Source organism: Anomalospiza imberbis, chromosome 7 (assembly GCF_031753505.1).
Source record: "Anomalospiza imberbis isolate Cuckoo-Finch-1a 21T00152 chromosome 7, ASM3175350v1, whole genome shotgun sequence".
Classification (NCBI taxonomy): domain Eukaryota; kingdom Metazoa; phylum Chordata; class Aves; order Passeriformes; family Viduidae; genus Anomalospiza; species Anomalospiza imberbis.
In genome coordinates this window covers 25227047-25247370 of record NC_089687.1, presented here as the reverse complement: position 1 = coordinate 25247370, position 20324 = coordinate 25227047, and the positions used below count along the sequence as shown (strand labels likewise).

General features: G+C 39.6%; 1 protein-coding gene across 1 annotated transcript in view; it reads right to left on the bottom strand.

Moving 5' to 3' along the window:
* Positions 1 to 20067, bottom strand: part of PARD3B (par-3 family cell polarity regulator beta) — a 533875-nt gene extending 513808 nt beyond the window's left edge. The window contains exon 1 of the mRNA XM_068196079.1: positions 19970 to 20067. Within this exon, the coding sequence (XP_068052180.1) occupies positions 19970 to 20014 (45 nt within the window). The 5' untranslated portion in view covers positions 20015 to 20067. The remainder of the gene's footprint in view (positions 1 to 19969) is intronic.
* Between the last annotated feature and the right edge of the window lie 257 nt (positions 20068 to 20324).

Here is a 20324-nt window from a genome sequence, read left to right as displayed (position 1 = left end):
TTTTTTTTTTAAATCAAGCCATGGCCTTCAGTCCTATTTAAATGTAGTAAAATAAAAAAAAAGCCTTTCTCTCCAGAGATCCAAAAAGCTGAATATATTTTCCTAGCTGATTGATGCTTTTCCATTTATTTTTAAATGTAATTTTCCCTGGGTAAGGAATTGTTCTCTTGAATGTCAAGAAGGAAATATTTCCCAAATCATAGGCTAGGATTGGCTGCCTTGAGACTAATGAGATAGCTCTGTTGAGAGGGGTAGGCTAGGGAAGCAGAGAACGGAGTGATTTGTCATGCTGGTTTTCCAGCAACTGCTAAGGAGCTGCTTTGTAATGCCAGCCTGCCAAATCTCCTGGCCACAATCAAATTACTCCCTCCACATGCACGCACATCCACACCCTCGCCCTTCAGATCTATCACTGCCAGAACAGTTATTAAACAAAAACTCAGCCTGGGGAATTATTAATCGCCAGGCTTCATTTCTTTATCAAATGTGGTGGCCCGAAGGGAGAGCTCTTTAAGCTTTCAGAAAGACCGTAGCACATTAATCACTGAAGGGAAGCAGAGTGTGGGCTAGGCATTTGTAATACTTGTCAGATCAGAAATAGGAGACACAGAGATCAAAAGAGATGTTTATGACTTGGAGGTGAAAGGGCTTCACTTGTTGTTCACATCCTTTTTATCTCTTTGTTTTGGGGTTTTGGTTTTACTTTATTGGTCTCATCCTAGAACTTACTAACTCTGTGACTGTACCATTGGCCCACATACTGTCCAGAAAGAGAAAGGCTGTGAGTTATGGATGCAGCTTGCTGTGTACCCATCAGCAAAACAGCAGCAACTACTTTTGGGTGCCAGGCTGTTGTAGTGCTGTGCTTGTCCAGGCACTTAGCAGGACCCAAACTACAGTCAGCATTGGGAAGGGGGGGTACTTTGGTGCTTTTCTGTGTAAACAACTTAAATTAAGGTATCCAGCACTGGAGATCAGTCCTGAAAGGATGCCTGACTTATTGAAAGTTTAATACTTGATTCACTATTATATGCAAAAAAATTATATACACACACACTTAAAATGACATCAATCATATCAGCTCCCGACCATATATAGGGCAGATTAAACCAGTGTTGTAGGCTGCCTGTGGCTGGAAGTACTTAACCTGTGATTAGTTAAAGCATTAATTAACATTGACCTTGTCCACTCTAATCCTGAGACCTTTAGCCCTGGCAGTGTGTGGGGAGGTTGTTACTCCTGTCAGGATACCCTGTGAGGAATGCAATGTAAGCTGCTGTTCAGTTGACACGTTTTTCCTCATAAAAGGATGGTGTATTACCTGAAGGAAGTTGCCTTTATTGTAACTCTTCAATTACACAGCAATTAGCATTCCTGAATCTCTGTCACCTGAAGAGATTCCTCAAACTGCTGACTTTAGGAGATGGATTTGCTGGTACAAGTTATATCCATTTATGTACGTAATCCTTCCTGCACTGGAAAACTCCCTGGTTTCTTACTAACACCTTGGCTTGAAACACATAACAATTTTAGTATATATTGTAAGCAAACATCTGCTTCCTATATGACCTGGAGCTGATTATCCAAACTGCCTGCTTCTTTGAAATAATACATGTCTATATAAATATACCTATTTAGAGAAAGAGAAGGAATATGACTATAAAATCTGTGTGTGAGCATGTAAAATCAACTTAGGGTTGTTGTAGATAAGTCAGCTTTTCTTATGATAAGATTGCACCTTGAGTTTTGTAGCACTAATTTCTTATTAGAGCTGTCCAGGGATTTGGCTGCAGTGAGAGCATGGCAGGTACATAGAACTTTCCTGTCTCACAGGTGCACTTGAGGGGGGGGAAAAAAAAATCTTTAATTCTGTTGTATATACAAGAGGCTGCAGTGAGGATCCCAAGCTCATTGGAAAATGGGCTGTGTGTTAACATGCATTTGTACCATGGCACACAGCCTGATTTCATACAGCCCTGCAGTTAGCTGGAGCCTCTAAGCATCACTGTAATATAAATATTCTGGAAGAATAATAGGGTTATTTGTGGCTCTTGAGGGCAGCTAATGTATCTGGTATGCAGCATGTTTTTCAAGCCTTCATCTCTTATTTTTTCAAGCATCCAGCAAGAGAGAAGAAACAAACCACATTTTTTATGCACAGACGGGAGGAATGAGAGTAGGGATGGATCACATCAAATAGATTTTGAGAGAATCACAAAACACTTGTTGCATGTTGTCCTGACAATGCAATATGATATTTGCATTGTGATGTTTTATCATTATGTGAGACGGTCTGTCTTCTTGGGAGCCTTATGTCTGGCAAGGCAATTCTTAACTCACAGGCTCACTTCTTTTCAAGGGATTTTTGTCAGTACATGTGTAAACAGCAGCCAATTCTTTGGCATCTCCGGACCAATCCATGAAAGTTTAAGCACTGAAAAAGCTGAATGACCTACATTCCACAGGCAAACATTTCAAATGATTAATTGCACTCTCAAGAATATCATATACTGAAAGCCATGTCAGCACACTACTGTGAGTAATTGTCAGGCAGCCTTCCTAATGAATAGCATGGCAAAAGAGAGTGTATGGGCTAAGAGCAATACTCAAGGAATCTGATTTGTCTGTCAAGAAGGGCCTGATACCTCCATACCTTTGGATAGGCTTTGCACAGCAGGAACTGTCTCTGTTCATTGTTAATTGAATCCAGCACTGAAGGAATTGTTTCCATGTCATTAATGGGTTATCCCCTGTGTGATATCTTGGGGTTTTGACTGTTTTTTAGAAGACGACCAAGTGTGTTGTACTCCCATTTTTATGCCCAGTTTATAGTTTTGTAAGAAACAGTATGCACATGTTACAATTCCCTGACTCCTGAAATACACTTCTATGAAGTGGTTTGGCTTTGATTATCAGGGTATCTTGCAGCTAGTACTTGAAGAATCTTTGAATCAGGGGCATTTGAGATAGGATTCTTCACTAAAAGAGCAATTATTAGAAGGGAAACTCTGCATAATAAGTAGCACATTATCTTTTGTCCATCAGAGCCCTTATTCCACCATTCTGTGAGGAGCAGTGGGTAAATTTCTTCATGAGAGTCTGTAGTCAAGGTATACATGCCTCCAACAGCTCAGATAACTAATGGAACTCAGGAGGCTTTAGGGTTCAAATATATATTTGGTTATGAATGTTTTTAATTAACAATGCCTTTTCTTCCTTTAGCTCTGTCATGGTTTGCTTTGTATCTGCAGAATCAAACAACAGGTTCTTTGCACTCAGTGCTTTCCTTGCATGAGATTACCTCAGGTTAGCTGCTTCACCATGACTGTTCTTAGGGTATGTCTTGTTCCCCTTTGGCTGAGCTGAGGTATCTACTCTGCTGTCAGAGCAGAGTGTGTGACCTCAAGGCACTACAATTATGGAACAATACGATCTTGCACACAGGTTGTTCCTCCTGAATAGCTGACACACAGTAGGACAAATACAGGGCACTTGGACAAACTTAGCAGTTCCCACAACAGCAGTAGGATCTGCGCTTTTTGGTGAGGATGTGATATGCCCCTTCAAGGTGGAGACAGTGGGTAGATGGCTGAAGACAAGGAATTAGAGAAGCCTCGGGACTGGGCAACAATTTCCTTCTAAAGCATTTTTAAACTTTAATTCATGAGCACTGAAACAAAGTTTAATCCTATCCTGCTCTGCATGTTTCATGGTAGTGGCTGATATGTCTCAATGCAGGCTTAGCTGCAGTCTTGGAAGAGCTTTCCTGGTGTCCCTAACAAAACTATCTGCCTTATATTACTCAGGTCCTGGTAGAACCGGTCTTGAACAATGGTTAAAAGCAGGGTTGTCTGCATTTATCTGCTTCCAGGGCTTAAGTTTCAGTGCAGGTCTCTGGCATCCAAGCAAAATTATTAATCTTAATGATAGTGATTACCAGTCACTTCACTAAGTTTATTTTTTCCTTTCAGAAGATATATATTCTATATTCATATATATTAAAATATTTCTATGCATATAAATATATATCTTTAATATAAATTATAGGTTTAAATGTATGCATACATTGATTCTAAAGCATGAGCCACTTCACAGTGCAGAAGATATGTAAAGATTCTTCTACATTTAAAGATGCTGCTCTGGTGCAGAGGCAACATTCCACTGGTGGTTTTTGTTTGTTGTTTTTTTTTTTTTTTTTTTTTACAGAAGTATGCAGTCAGGAATAATTCTTGATGTTAATGCCTATTAATTCCTGTTAATGTTCTATTCCTGCCTATTAGTTATGTTATGGTAATGCTTATCAGACTGATTTAACATGGAAACTGTGTTAGAATTAATGCTGGGGACACACAGAGCAAGATTGTCTTCACCCTGCAATGCAAACAGGACTTGGCAGAGGACAGAGGCAGGAAGAGATCAATTAGTATCACCAAGCAGGTGGACAAGAGTCAGAAACAACCTTTCCTCGGACAATTATTGCTCTTGTGGAGCCACAGCCTACCACAGTGAGACACAGCTCTCTTCCCACTAATTTGGTAGGACACAAAGGAGCCATTTTTATTTCTTCCATGATTAGTTCTGTGTTGGTACTGATTTATCATCAGCAACTGCAAGACCCTGTGTAAAGGCTGGAAGCTGCACAGCCTCAGCTGTGAACAGGGTGAAAAGCTGCTCAGCACATGCCTAGGAGATGCCTTGCACAGAACCACAGGAAATGGTGGGAAAGAGTTCTTGCGTCTTCATAACCACAACAGGGTCTGCTCTGCCTAACTTACCCTGCCTGCCTTGCCTGTTTTGAGGAATGGTAGAGACTCTTAGGCCTCTGCATTCAATCCATTTCACTACTCCCCCATTCCTAAAGTTAGAAAATTATACTACCTTACTTAATTTCCCTTTGCTTCAAGATGAACCATTACTGCTTGACACACCTACCTAGTCTTTTTCCCCCCTCCTTTTATAACTATTTTATCTGTTTCCATGAGTCCTTTCAGTTGATTTTCCTAACATCAGCGATTCCTTGTTTTTCACTTATGCCCATGTATTTTGTCTCTCCACTTATTCTCATCATTCAACTCTGGAAGACTTCCAGTTGAGCCACATTTTTCTTGACTTCTTGCTGGCACTTCCTGGCTGGGAGCTGAGACTGAGGGAGGGAATGGGAATGGGAATCCTCTGTTACAGAAATCCCTGGTATCAAGTTTTTTTCAGAGCAGAGATGGGGTAGAAGGGAAGAAAAGCAGAAGTTTGAGAACGTGACCAGAGGCCTCCTGTAAGTTTCAGGGTAATTTGCTGGTATAAGGCCAGAGGATTTAACACTGAGAAGTGCAAAACAATGCACTTTGCAAAGAACTACTTAAACTACACACAAGAATGCATGCATGCACATGCAGGGATTATGTTTTACTCTGCTACAGCCTCTATGGGGAAAAATAAAGGTGTCAATGAAGATATCATCTCTACATGCAGAGCTGGGAAAAAATAAAAACCCAGTAAAAATTTCAAGTTGTATGAAAGAGGGAAGAATAATGTAGAACATATTTAAACAGGATTATGTTGATAGGTATTATAGGTCCAACTGAACTACTGCATTCACTTCTGGTGGCTTAATTTCTAAATGTCTACTGCAGAGACCAAGGCAGACAAGACCCCAGTAAAATTATTAAAGACACAACATGAAGGAATGGAAGAGTCTATGCCAGATTAAGTTAAAAAGAACAAGGATTATTTCATTTGAAAAGTGCAAAGTAATAGAGAAGATAACAGGTAAGAGATAATTAATTTCTTTCTGTCCCATGGCCTAAATGCAAGTCATCTGTTGATGAAATAAAAAGGTATAAATTTAATACCAAAGGAAATTTTGTTCCCAGTGCAGCATAATGGCCAGATACCTTGGCCTGACTTCTGAGTGCCTTGCACAATTCAATGTAAAACAGAAATATAGCAGCATTTTAAGCTATTTCTGAAAAGAGTACCACTGCTCTGTGTCCTGGGCCAGATCTGCTGCTGCAGGCAGCCAGGTAACTGAATACTTGCTGACCACTCTGCTCCAGAAGGGCTTCATTTTCCATTAGCTCCTGCTGCAGATAATCCTGCTTTGTGGCATCTCTCCTTGTTAGATGCACAGTGTACTTCCCTAGTCATAGGTTTCTAGTACTCTCAGGTGTGTCTGAGCTAGTAGTTGTCGTCAACGTCAGCTGAATAAATAGATCTTTCAAGGGAAGTGTTTTTTCATGTGGTGTTTACGTAGAGAGGTAAACAGCATTTTTCACCTTTTATTATTGTCTAAACAATGTAAGCACAAATATTGCTGAGGATCACAATGTCTGATGTGTTCTGGGAATACATAATCTTTCAAGAATAAAACAGAGGTAGAAGGGATAAAAAATTTTCAACAGTTGCAACTCTTACTTATTTCATGACTTAGCAAAACTGCCTCCCTGTAAATTAATCTGTGTAGCTCCATGTGACCAGTGTGTACAGGAGTTTATCTTGATTAGCTAATACAGCTATTATCCAGAATATGCCAGCTGGTTTGAGCAAAGCTGAGGTCAAGGAAATCACACCAGTTCAAAGAAGAGGATAATGAAATCAAGAGGAATTTGGTGGACTTCCTTGAATTTTCTCAATTTACATTTACACTACTGTAATAATTCTTTGGTTGTTTGAAGCTCCTTTTCCATCAAAAGACTCTTCCTGTCATCTTGGGAACATCTCTAAAGCTACCCAATTGGACTTTGGTTTCAATTAGGCTTTAAAAAGGATTCTCTTTATTAAAGCTCCCAATTGAAGATATCTAGGAGCATTCCACAACTGTTGAAAGAGAGGAGGATTAGGAAGGAAATAACTCCCAGAGTTCTGGTTTTCTGGCCATCTGTGGTACCCTGCCAGTATAATTGCTTCATGAACTAGACAGATAGCACTGCACTCTCTGGCACTGTTCCTTCCTTGTGTATCCTGAAGATCCTTCTGGAGAAAAGAACAGAATCTTTATTATCAGTGCATGGCTGGTTCTATCATCATGACCTTGTCTGTGCATAGCCGTTATTGGGCAGTGTCCAGCAATAGGAATTTGAATTGCATTAAGCAAATCTGCACCAGTGCATCGGTGCAGAATCGGAGGTCTGCCACCACACAAAAGCATGTGCTGTCCCTCAGGCACCAGAAGAGGAGTTGCAAAGTAGGTTGTAATTGCTAAATTCCAGTTATATATGGAATACCCCTACATGGCGCTCCATCTCCACAGACAGGAGAGGGCAGCTGGGGAAGCGTCTGCATGGAGCTTGTGTGCCAGTTGTGAGTGGCCTGGCTAGGGGGATGCCAGACAACTCTGTAGATGTGACAAGGCACCCTAGGAAGGAAAAAAGAAACCAAGTGCAATTGTGGAACTAAGATTAGTGGATTTCTTTACTGAGAGTGTTGCCGGCTGTTTATAAACTTGAAGAGTTTAGTGGCATGGGGAAGAAAAATATTTGTGTTGAAAACGTCAGGTATTTGGGGAACTCTGTAAACTCAGATGATAATACCTTCTAAGAAATTAGTAGCCTGAAAGAACCTTATTTAGTTGCCTATAGAGAAAAAGTTTGAACTCTGTATTGCCAAAAACACAGGCTGAGGCCTTAAAGCTGCACTTTATAGAGGCAAAGTATTTTTTAATAAAAGAGTAGATTTTAAATGGTCATCCTTGAGGAACTTGTGGCTATTCAGATAGAGGAAAGCATTTGATGGAAAAACAGTCAAAGTCCAATACCAGAGAATTAATGGATTTGTGGGTTTAATAGACACCAGGATCATTCAAGTACATGTGGTACAGAACAAGGTTATAAAGGGAACATGGCAATTATAACTGAAGTTAAATAATAAAAAAATGCTAGCACCAAAACTATGTTTTACATCTGTACATGGCTGGTCCAAAGGGGTGTGTCTGGTTGGTCACAAAAATGTATTTATATATTGGTACATAAAATGTGCTTTATAATGGTATCATACACTTAAAATTCAAGAGTATGGGGTAGGGATTGGACTTTGAAATCACTTTAATTGAGGTTACTAAGCTTTCAAAAGGGGCAGGCAGTGTTTTTTTGTGTGGTTCAATCAGCAAATCTCTGTGCACTTTGTAACAGCCCTCTAAGTACCATCAAGTGAGGTGATTTTTGCCTGGCTCACAAATCAAATTGCAGCAGCAGAACTGGGAGCAGGATAGAAGAATTAAAACTCTCAGCACTCCTTATTCCTGCCACTAGATCAAACTCAGGCTTCCACATTTCAGCACAGTACAGCCTTCATTAGGAAAAACCACTTTAAACAAACAGATGAAGTGCACATAATATTTTTACTCTTCAAAATCTGGAATACTATATGCCATTAACTCTGAGTCATTGAAATTGCTCCAAAATGAAATATTATAGTGTGTTGTGCCAATGCCTTGAAAGTCTTTGTGTTAAGATTTCAACGAGAGAAATAAAAAAATTCCAAACCTGAAATTTTCAGTCTAGGCATCACCTTTCAGTCCTAATGTATGGGAAATATCAAAGTATTATGAGCCATCATGTCCACACAGAGAGGCAGATAAAAGTCTAAAGCTGACAAAGATCAGACTGCAAATAGGACACGCATTTAACTGAAGATAATTTACCACTGGAACAGATGGTAAAGGGATGTGGTAAATTAATCGCCTAGAGTCTTTAAATCAAGATTGGATGTCCTTCCTTCTGAAAGAAATGGCACAGTTCAGCTATAAATTACTGGGCTTGATGGTGGTATTGCTGGGTGAAATGCTCTGGACTGTGTCATGTGCAGGAGGTCAGAGTGGATGAGCATAATAGTTCATCCCTCCAGACCTTGCTATCCATGAATCCATTTTGTTAGCTTGAAAAGTTTTATATTTTAACAAAGCAGTTACAGACTGGGCTCACAGTGTGTAGTCTTAGAAGTTTTTAAATACTCTTTCATTCTATATTCTAAAGGATCTGAATTAATCTTGTTAATGTTGTTTAAAAGCATGCAAGTGTAAAATATGAGCATGCTTTCTTTTTAACACATTGATTCCCATATCTCACTAAAACACAAAGTGGTCTTCAGGCAGCATTGATTGTGCACTCCCCCACATGTTCATTGCCCCAGCTCTTGGGCAGATAGTGGTAGAAAAAATTCTTCTCCATTTCCCTCAAGTTACGTGAAGGAAGTAAAATATCCAGAGTAAACAGGAACTCATCACTGGTACATCTCCACATTGGATTGCTTGAAGAGTTATGTGCTAGAACTACTCCATCGCTCATGGCTGTGAATAAACTGTGGTCAGCTGTTCTGTCCGCTGCTCTTTTTCGCTGAAGAGCCAGACTGCCCTGTGACAGCTCTTATTTGTCTCTTCACAGTGTTAGGTGAACAAATATGCTTCAGAGGCCTGAACACAGGCATCTAGTACTTTCTCAGACACTCTTGAACGTTCTCTCTGAACTTCAGCTGTTGCTGTGAAGGTTGTAAGTGTCTATACCCAGAGTCTTCTGGAACAATAGCTGGAAGCTAGGTAGAATAGCCAAGGCCTGATCACTCTGGAAATAATTTTGGTCATTAAAAATCCAGTGAACTCTAAGAAACTGATCGAATCAGGCTGCAATTTGGAATATTACTTTCTGCCACCCAAATTTCATCCCCACAGTTTTATTTGCTTACAATACCTCCTGTCCTTTACTTCATATCCTCAGCTATTGTGCTGTGGTGCTGAGCACCTTTGTGGTTGCTGAATTTCAGAATGCATTTATGTGTTGATGCTTATTGACAGATACATTGTTTTGTGAAACTTTTTGGGATCAAAAGTATATCTTAGTATATTTTCAACCTTGAAGATCCCACAGGAGTCTGTGAGAGCTATATAGAGAAAATAATGTGTTTTCCTCTATTATTACAGGACAAGGTTTATGATATTTGGGGTTTCTGGTTTTTTAACATTCAACTTCTCACTTTTCAGACACATTTGAAGGGTCAGTCAAAGACAGACTTTGTGAGTCCTAAGGCAAACAACCCATGGTACAAACACCCTAAAATTACAATTTTCTTCTTATAAACCTTGGCCTTAGTGAATTTTCATTGTCATTCCATGCACACGTTAATACCTTTTGTGATTATGAGAAACAGCCTTGCATGTCTACAAGGCAGTTTTTAGTCAAGCACCAGGGAAATAACATTTTTAATATCTAGTCCCCTAATGCTGCTTAAATTAAATCAGTTTTTCTCCTCTCCTTTCTCTTTTCTTAATTCTGATTGACCCTCCATACTCATTTGAATTACATTATTTTTCTGCCTTTGTCTATTCTCAAAGTTTATAGTCCCTTGGTTAGAAAACCATAAACATCCAGCTCCTCTCATATACAGATTAAAGCTAGGTATATAAATCTGGCAGCAGAATAGTATTTTGCCCACTCTTGAATTGCAGCTGTATCTTCAGTAATGACTGAACAATAATTCATCATACTCTTTCAATCCTCCATAAATATGTAAAGCAAAAGTGCAACAAATATTTTTGCTGACAGGTGGCTATTGCAATTAAACACCTGAGAAACTCAGGTTATATATGTGAAAAATGGGGTTATTGATTCTTTTCATGTTATTACAAGTAATTCTGTGTTGCTTGCATTACAATTAGAAGTTGTACAGTAGATCACTTAGGCAATTGCCTCAACTTCCCTCCCCACTGTGCTGTATAGTATTGGTGATCCCTTGCTTAGGGAATCTAATCTGCCCTGTACTACTTCCAGCTCATTCATTTTCTGAACCCCACACGTTCTCCTGTTCGTGTAACTATGTTCAGCTTTATGGTGGATCCCACAGGTCTGCCTAGGCAAATCTGTGAACATGTGAATGTACGTATTGCGGGTGATATATGAATGTGCTGTAAAGGTTGCTGTGTTCAAGCTCCCTGCACACCATTTCTAAAGTACAGCATTGCTAACTAAGGATAAACCTACCTCACCTACTCATATTTTCAAGGCCATTGCTGGCTGCAGCCCTTATTGCTACTTCAGGTCCTGTGGGAATGTGTGAAATCAAAGCTATGCATCCTTGCACAAGTTCTGCTGTGGGTTCTGTTTTATTGATGGTGACCCACAGGTTACAGCATGGCTCCTTGTGGCAGCCCTGAGAGAGAGGCACAAGGTCTAACACTGGTCAAACACTGCAGGCTTCAGGAGCAAAGCTCTCCCAGCTTTGCTTGGAATTGTTGAAGCACTGCACCAGTACATGTTGTAGGCTATAAGTAAACAGGTCTGTGACAGCTATCCAGACATATCACACATGTGTAAGAGAGGGTCCCATTTCTAGATGGCCCTCCTTTGAGAGTCTGCACCACCAGCTCTCTGCATGGTAGTCTGTTTTCCCCTACTTCATTTCCTAGAGCTGCTTTGGCTCGCTCTCCCCCCATTCCCTCCTTCCAAGCTGTCCTTCCCCTCACAAAAATACCTCAGTAAGCTCTAGTGTCTCTCCCACTTCAGACCTTAACAAGATGTTCCTTGCCTATCACTGTCACTTGTCCCACTTTAAAGTGCATTGTGTAGCACTCTTGTTCATGCTGCACATTAACTGCCTTTTACATTCCCTGCTGCACCTGCATCTCTCTCTCTGCCCCCAGTGCCCAGCCAGATGGGAAGCTGTATCCATCTCTCTCTCACACACACAGGAATCTGCAAGCAGAGTCTGGTCTTGCTGTCAGACAGTTCCACCACAAAGGTCTTCACTTTAAGTTAGATTAAATGCCCAGGGGGTTTGGCAGACTCATAACCTCTGTTTTTACCCACTCAGTCCAGTTTTTAAAATTTTGTACACCAAACACAAGTAAAGAGTAATTGAAGATGATTTGTTTTATCTGATTTTGGGGTACAGACTCTTAGGTCATCCAAGCTTATTCTGTAGACTATGTCCTAGGGAGAGTGCTTTCTGAACCTGAGTTTTCCCACACATAAAAATAAATTACAGCTCCCTGGTTGCTAAAAAAGGGGAAAAAAAGACGAATATACTGTATTTTCAAGCTTAGATCTATAGGGAGAGGTATTGAGGTATTGTTTTGCACTGAGTCCTACAAACTAGGCAAGGATTTGACATAATTTTTTTTTTCCTGAATGTGCAGGCAGCCTGATCTGTATTTGAGCTGAAATTTCATCTGCACTGAGTATGTTCATGATACTATATTAGCCTTAGCAGGAACTTCTTAATTTTAGTGACTGGAAATTTTTACGAAAATGCAGACTACAGGGAAATGCCCTCTTAAAGGGTAGGGAGAAGACTGGGGTAGGGGGAGGATGAAGAAAAGAAAATAGAGGATAGAGCAGTCCAAGCACAGCAGTCTGGCAAGAGAAAGCTATTGTCCTTCTTGTCCTTGAGTCAAGTCAACAGTGAGGTAAGCAACTAATAAATAATGGAATCTCTACAAAAAGTCCAACTTTTCATCTTGTTGCAAACCTGCTGTCAACATAGAAGAAGATCTGTAGAAAGTAGAGCCTTTGATTTATTCACACAGAGACCATGATTAGAATTAAGTTTCCTTAAAGAAATTTGTCTTATATACTCCTCCATCAATGAACTGCTTCTCAGAATCGGCTCCTGACTATTCTTTCTGTGGTTTGCAGTAGCTGGATGTTTCTCAGATGACAGCTAGACCTGGCAAGTAGCATGATCTCTTTAGGGAAGTAATCCAGGTGAGTCCCTCAGGCAGAGCTTCAGGCTCAAGCAGTGCTTCAGACTCCAGATCCATATATAACAGTGTTCAGTGTGTGCAGTTTGGTTCAGACAGAGGAACTGGCTTTTGAGTGATAAAGGATAACACCAGACAATTGAAAGACAATTCCTGAAACCTACCTTCAGGCACCACCAAGAAAGATCAAGTCTCATCTTCTGCTCAAAAAGAAGGAGATGCATGAAGCTGGAGGCCAAACAACCACCCAGCTTCTTTAATCTTAAAAGTGTCTCAGCACTTGGATAATGCCTGATGCAAATCCAGGACCTGAAGGCTACTTTGTTTTATGCTTTGGCTAAAAGAAAATGAAGGATGAGTTCCCAAGGATACTTAGGCCCACGCATAACTCTCATTGAAGGCCAAAAGTCCTCCAGGTCAAGATAGACAGAATGTGTTTTTTAGGGAGATACTCTCTAGTATTATAAAAAAATGCATTTGCCTAAATTTAAAAAAGGAAAAGCAGCAGCATTAGTTCTCTTACAATTTTTATCTTATAATTTTAATCCTGGATGTGTGGAAAAATGTTTCAAAGTTGTGAATGAGAAAACCAATCCTCTCCTTCACCAGAGCTGCTAATGGTCAGGTCTGAGTTACAACCGTATTGTCCAGAAAGTACTGAGCTTTACTGTCAATCACATTTTATTCCTAGTTTTGCCATGATTCATTGCTGTGAGATCATCATACTTCATTTTCATGTCTTTGTTTTATTTCTTATGCTAGAACTCGGGAATCTGTTATTAGATGCCTGGACCAAACTCAGAACAGGAAGTGGGAAGCTATGTTGAAGTTCTTTACTTGCTATTGTCAAATGAGCAAGTGCTGTTAAACAGCATTGCAGCTGTTTGTCCTGGAGTTGGGAATAGGAGTGATGGGAACAGCATGCTTACATTTTGTTGCCAACTGGCCAGGGGAAAATAATTTGTATGAAATACATGAGTTGAAGGAGTTATATGTGAAACATGGCCTGGTAACTAGAGACTTGGGATAGCTACACTAATGCAGGTTTTTATGTGACTTGTGGTGAGTTGGTTAAGAAGCTTTAAATTTAAGACATTCTTATTTACATACCTTATGGTGTTGTTAAGTGTAGCTCATTAAAAGCTTAAGGTACCCAGAAGCTGGTAGCAGAAGTGTCAGCTCAATGCCTACAGCACACACATTCATGGTGAGCTGTGATAGCCCTGCTCTGTGCTCATTCTTCCGAAAGCACAGAGTAAAGCTGTGAGAGGATGTAAGAACCAGGCTCACACAACTGTGGTATTTATGGGCATTCAGAAGACACCCAAGAGACTTTACATCACTCTGTTTATGGGCTCATGTCTTTACATGTTGTGCATGCACAAGAAGGGAGAGAGCAAGGACAGCTAGCTGCTATATGAAATCTAGATCTATATTGTGCCTTCATTTCAAGTTGCTGCATTAGAATGGTTTCCTTGCAAGACAGCAATTAAAATAAGAATTTTTGTATTTGACTTCAGATTGCTTAGGAGAGCACTTGAGCATTGTGTATGGAGTAAACAATATATATTAAAGTCTTTAGCATTATTTGCCTACTCCTGGGTTGAGAACCTCATGTACGCACACAAATCTGCAAAAAATAAATCTGAATGTGTCTTTGTGGCTTCTCCCCTTGACTTCTGGACAGTCGGGGCCCTTGTATATTTTCTTCCTTTGTAATACCCCAAGATGCAGCTCCCTTTGGGAGTTCCCTAATCTGTATATCAGTGGCTATCCTATAATCCCATATAATTGTATTAGTCTCAATAGCAGATTAGCTCCAAGTGCCCCTACAGACAAGATGTCAGCTCTGCTATTGTTTCCCACTTAATGTGATTCCAGGCAGCAGAGAAGAAAAGCAGCTGAGAGCCCTCTGTCTCACATTACAGCCCACAGTTTCTAAACCAATTAAGAAAAAGGGATTTACAGTCAACTGGATTAAGGGCTGTGTTTATATTATCCCATATTTCTTTTTATAAAACCTTCCATTTTCTATCTAGCCTTGTAATCAACTACCCTACTCTGCCTTTTGAAACACCCATCCATGTCCTTACCTATTCATTTACCAATCCATCTCACACGTGGGATTTCAGCCATCTGTCTGGTTAACTTCACCAGCCTGCTTTAGTGCACATTTGTTTAGAGAACACATGGTGTATGAAGCATACCAAGTAATGCTGAGATTAAAACCAATGCCTGATTTCAGATCAGTTGCAAGATGACCTCACTAATGTTAGCACATTTGTGAGACAGTGTTTGGGCAAGTCTCTCCTTTCTGCTAAGTAAAACATTCTACCACCATCCTTATCAGAGCCAAACAATGCTGCTATGTAAACAGGATCATGGTCAATCATTATTCAGCAGGAAAATGGTACCTATAAAATCCTGCAACACTTACAGAGGAAGAGGTAAAATGAAACTCCAGCAGGATAATGTTAATAGGATGAAAGATCAGTGTGGTCCTTGGTCTGGTCAACTGAGCAGCAGATCAAGGATAGAAACTGACACTTTGCTCTCACAGAGGTGTCTCTTCTGCAACAAGAGGTAAAGGTTGCTGGAGGATGAGGGCTAAAACACCACCTGAGAACAGACAGCAGCAATCAAGACCCTGGGATTCGGTTGCCACTATGGTTTCTGCTGTTAGAAATACATAGAAAAAGTCCTACATCACCTACCAACAGTAATTGTTTTTTTTTTTTTTTTTTCACTTGATCAAAATAAATCAATAAAATAAAGTTAGCACAATTCATATTGCCCAAATCTGTTATCCTGGAGGGATGATACCTTGCATTCCCTTGAATTCCTAATTCAGCATGAATTTACATTATTGGGAATTAAAATGTTTAAGTGACTGTGATTTTATGTGCTTTCCTAGATGGAAGTTGCCTAGTGAATATGTTTCTTATTTTTTTTTTTCTTATGACAAAATTAGTTTGGGGCTGTCTTTCTTCTGAATGGAGAGTCTTTTACTATTGAATACCATTTCTCAAAAATATTTTTTCCCAATCAGCTTAATATTTAAACAGGTTTAAATTTTAAATCTCACTGTACAAATCTACTTAGATTTTCAAATTACAGTAATACTTCACCAGGTTTCATTTTTAAGGCAATATAATATGTATAATTCATTCCATGAATCTTAGATCAGGTTGATATTATGCTACAGTGCAATTTGCTGCCTTGCAGTGAAGCTTTACAGCTGAGTTCTTCCACTTCAGGCTGTAGCATTATTACAAAGGGCTTTAAAAGAAATAAAGATGAAAAATGATAAATGAAGTGTTCCAGTAGCTGGAGAGCTCCATAACCAATGGCTCTTTTACCCCTTGTGCGTGCTTGTGGAGTGCTCATGGCAAAGTACTCCTCCACCTCAGTTTCCTTGGGGCAAAGAGAATCTTTCATTGAATGAGTTCCCTTCATTACACCTTTGAACCAGCTGTGTTCAGAGAAAAGCTCAGGGAAAAGGATAAACAACTGAGACTGTGAAAGGACTGACTACGTCCAAAGGAATAAAGCAAATACGCAGAAGTTTTTAGAAGCCGTGATTACTTTTCAGAACTTCAACAGTTGGGTCCCAAATGTAATGCAATTAAAGATGGTTCTCTCTTTTTTTTTTTTTTCTTTTTTTTCCACTTTAGTATTTCTTGTTCCTAAAGGTGCCAACCAAAAGCAGTAAGAAAAAAGACAGAAGTGCCTGAGTTCCACATAGGCCAATGAACTCAGTACATGCAAACACCCCAGCTATTGTTACAATGTCTGCCCCAGGTCTTCTCTGCTGCTGAAACACTGACCTCAGTGAGTACCACTGCAGGGTTTGCCAAAGTTTCCCAGTATTCCAGAACAACTGCTTGCAACCCCCTTTGATAACCAGTCACCAAGGAGAATTACTCAAGCTGGGCACCTAAAAATGGATATACCCCAAATAACAAATTAATTCTGACCCTGGACCAGCTGGGTGCTGTTTGCATGACAGCAGTTGATTCAGGAGCCAGATGGCAAATGAACCTTATACTGTTTCATGATGATGGAAAATCATTCGGAATCCAGATGGAGCTGGATTGCCAGTTTGACAGTCTTAATGCAGGCTACTTAGCACCTATTTTCCAACAGTGGCACAGTTCTCTCCAATGCTCAGAAGGCTTTTGAAGCACTAGGAGTGAACACTCTGGGCTGGCCTAAGGATGTAAGAAGGCATTAGCATTAAGGTGAACAGATGCCAACACTTCAGCATTACTCAGGTTGTCAGGCCGTGGTTCTGGCCGCCCTAGCAGAGCTGTTATAATCAGCACTGTTGCAAGCTACATTTTTGCTCATAAACATTCACAAGATTTATTAGAGTAGGCACAAGTTGTAAGCATAGCTTCTGAAGCTTTCAGGCAGTAGCAATCTGGAAAAATTGATGTTTATACAGAAATCCTGCACCATTCATAATTTGAAGATGCTGCTGCCATGGTGTATTTCTGTCAGCTTGCCCAGAATCAAATATCTCAGTGATAACCAAGGGATAGGAACATCCAACTCATCATGGGGAAGTGGAATCAACTGAATACAGAAATACTTGGTTGACAAAGAAAGGAGGGGCATTGGAGGCATCATTAAAGAGATTTCTGTATTTACCTTCAAAGATATTTCCTCTCTCTATATACTGTTCTTTCTTTTTTTAAGGAAGACTGGTTGCGAGTTTCCAGAATTTTGTAGCTGTTTGGAAGATTCTGGTCTTACCTTGTTTTTCTTGGTTTTGTATAGGGGAAAAAATGTGGTATGGTGACATTAAAACAGGCATGACTAACATCTTAAAACCAGTGAAGGGACATTTAATATAAGTTTACAAGGGACATATGCATGATTGTTAAAATCTGCTTTGCCCTTTTATACAATGAAAGCCTGAAAGACTGTATAGATTTTTAAGAATTAGCTAATTTCAACCTGCTTTTTACATTAGGATTATCAGGACTGGCACCTCTTGTCTACTGTAGTTTTGTAGAAAGTCTTGCAAGATGTTTAACATTGCATCTGTACTGACTCTGTAGCACTACAACTCAGTGTTTTTATGAGGAAAAACAAATTGCAATGAGTTTTAAACAAGCTAAGGAGAAACCTCATCCCTTCTGACCATTCCACTTCTGGTCTTGTGGGTTTTATACTGTGATGATTTTGGTAACCGGTAAATGTATAATTTTCCTGGGATAAAAGTAGCTGTCATTTTCACATATGAAAAAGCTGTGCTTGGAGGTAGGGATAAGCCTTAAAGAAAGCAAACATTTTTTCAGACAATTCTACTACATCATAAGAAGCAACATAAAGCCACATCATTGTGCATTTTGTCTGATGTCATTAGCTTAATAACACAACAGAAAGAGCTCCTTGATAAATCAACTGTTTATTTGGCTGAGCTGTCCTCTGCACAGTATTTCTGAGACTCACCTCTTATCCATCTTCTCTCAACCAAAAAAAGGAGGATTGATATGTCTAACATTGCAAACATCATAAGACAACAATTTAAATATATTTACATATAATAAATGTGTAGGAGGCCTTCCTTTACTACCTTTTTTCCCCTACAGCATCCCTGGATGCAGTTCCTTTCTGAAGAAGTCTACTAATTATTAAATCCTGTTGGCAAAGCAGTGGGTTAAATGCATCCAAAAGGTTTTTGGGCAAGGTAGAGTTTTTTGCTGAGAAACAGTCTACTATAGTGGTAATATCTGCATAATGAATTAAGCAAGTGAACCTGGAATGCAAACCCAACACTTATTTTCTAGTACCCAACACTATTTTTCTAGTGTGAAAAAGTCAGTCATGAGAAATACTCTCAGTTCATCTTCTGTTGAGTAATGTTGCCGATACACTGATACCTACTTCATAATGTTCCCTCTTACATTTACTGTGGGTGTTCTGACTGCAAAGTTTTTCCTGGCTGCATTTAAAGTTTTTGAACACACATAAATTTTATATTTTAGATCTAATAGTTACTATAAAATCTGTAGGTAATAAAAAACAGGCAACCATAAAAGCAGGTTTTTTTTACCTTGATTGTGATGAAGATACAGCTTGCCTTTACGATTAATCTTTTATAGGTTGTAAAGCACACAGATTATATGGCATATGAACCCACAGCAAATACCACATAGCGGCAATCTAATACATATCACCAGAAACAATTTAGCAGTAAATTGTTTCCTGTTAACTAATAAATGCCAAAAATATCCACCTTATATGTAAGTCTTGCTGGATATTTCAGGGCAGACTGTCAAGTTATTTGGGGACCTGGATTGGATCTGGGAAATAAAGGAATGTGAAAGACAAACAGGGTCAGGCAATTCAAATCTGAAGATGCACAGGAGATTTTAATGTGTGGGTTTAGTTATATTTTCCATTTAAATTATCCTAAAAATACCGCATTTCAGTTTGCAACACCCTGTGCTAGTGCAAAACAATGAGAAAATGCCATGGACTATAAAGAGGTGAAACATTGTGGCTTGAATTAAAAAAAGACAGTAGTGCAGAAGAAAAGCACTGGCAATGAGCAGCTTTCTGGATGTTTACAGTGCCCTACCTTTTAGCCAGCTGTTTTAAGATGCTTGGAATAGAATAGATTTTTAAAAATAGATGGATACAAATTATGTTGCAACAACATAAAGGTAAGAAAAAGTACTCAAAAACTAAGTAACATGAATAGAAATGCTTCCAGTTTGCTCCCTTACCATGATTTCCATTCCTTTAATGCTCTTCTCGTTCTGATAATTCAAGTTACAAATATGGTCAGTAGAGTTTTCTAGTAAGTAGGGGTGTATATTGATTGATTTAGCTAGACAGGTTTGTCTAGTAAGCACAGATAGTTTTAATTCCAATGCTTTTACACAAATCTATAGGTATTTAGAAATACATTCGTTTTAAGGTTTTCTAACAAATTCAGTCCATGGAGATACCTGGGCATGAGTGTGAACTGGCAAAATCTGTAAATTTTCAAGTTTGCTCTTGCTCTGTGTGTACCTGAGAACTTAGTGAGATAACAAGGGACACAGGGCCTGCTTCTCCAAAGAGTCATTCACTGGCAGAAGCAATGGCACGGTCTCTGTGATTTGGCACCTGTTAAACTAAATTTTTCTCAGGTCTGTGCATTCAAAGGACTCTTTCAAAATTCTTTTCCACTACTGCATCTAAGACAACCCACAAAGTCTGCCATTTCTCTAGTACTTGGGATCTAGTACAAGGCCAATGTCTGAGGAGGAAGCAAGACAAGAGCAGACTTACCTGGCTTGCAGGCTTTTGGACACCTTCAGCTTTATCCTTTGCCATTCCTCTGGCAATTCCTCAGAAAGATGCATCCCAGCCATCAAATGTGCAAGGAAGCAGCAGCACCTGTCTCATTTCACCTGGCTGCTCACAGCATGAGGGTGCAAAAGACAAGTCCAGGGCCCTCACGCTGCTGCAGGGCTTCAGCATGGCGTCATCACTTTGTGCCAAATACTTTAGAGTAAAAGTCTCTCACACTCTGGCACAGCTCAGTCACCACGGCTTCTAGGATTTCACCTGCTGTGTGTCATTGTTGTCATGTAGAGAGCAGGGATGGGAATAGACTCAAATCGGTCAGAGCATTCACTCCCTT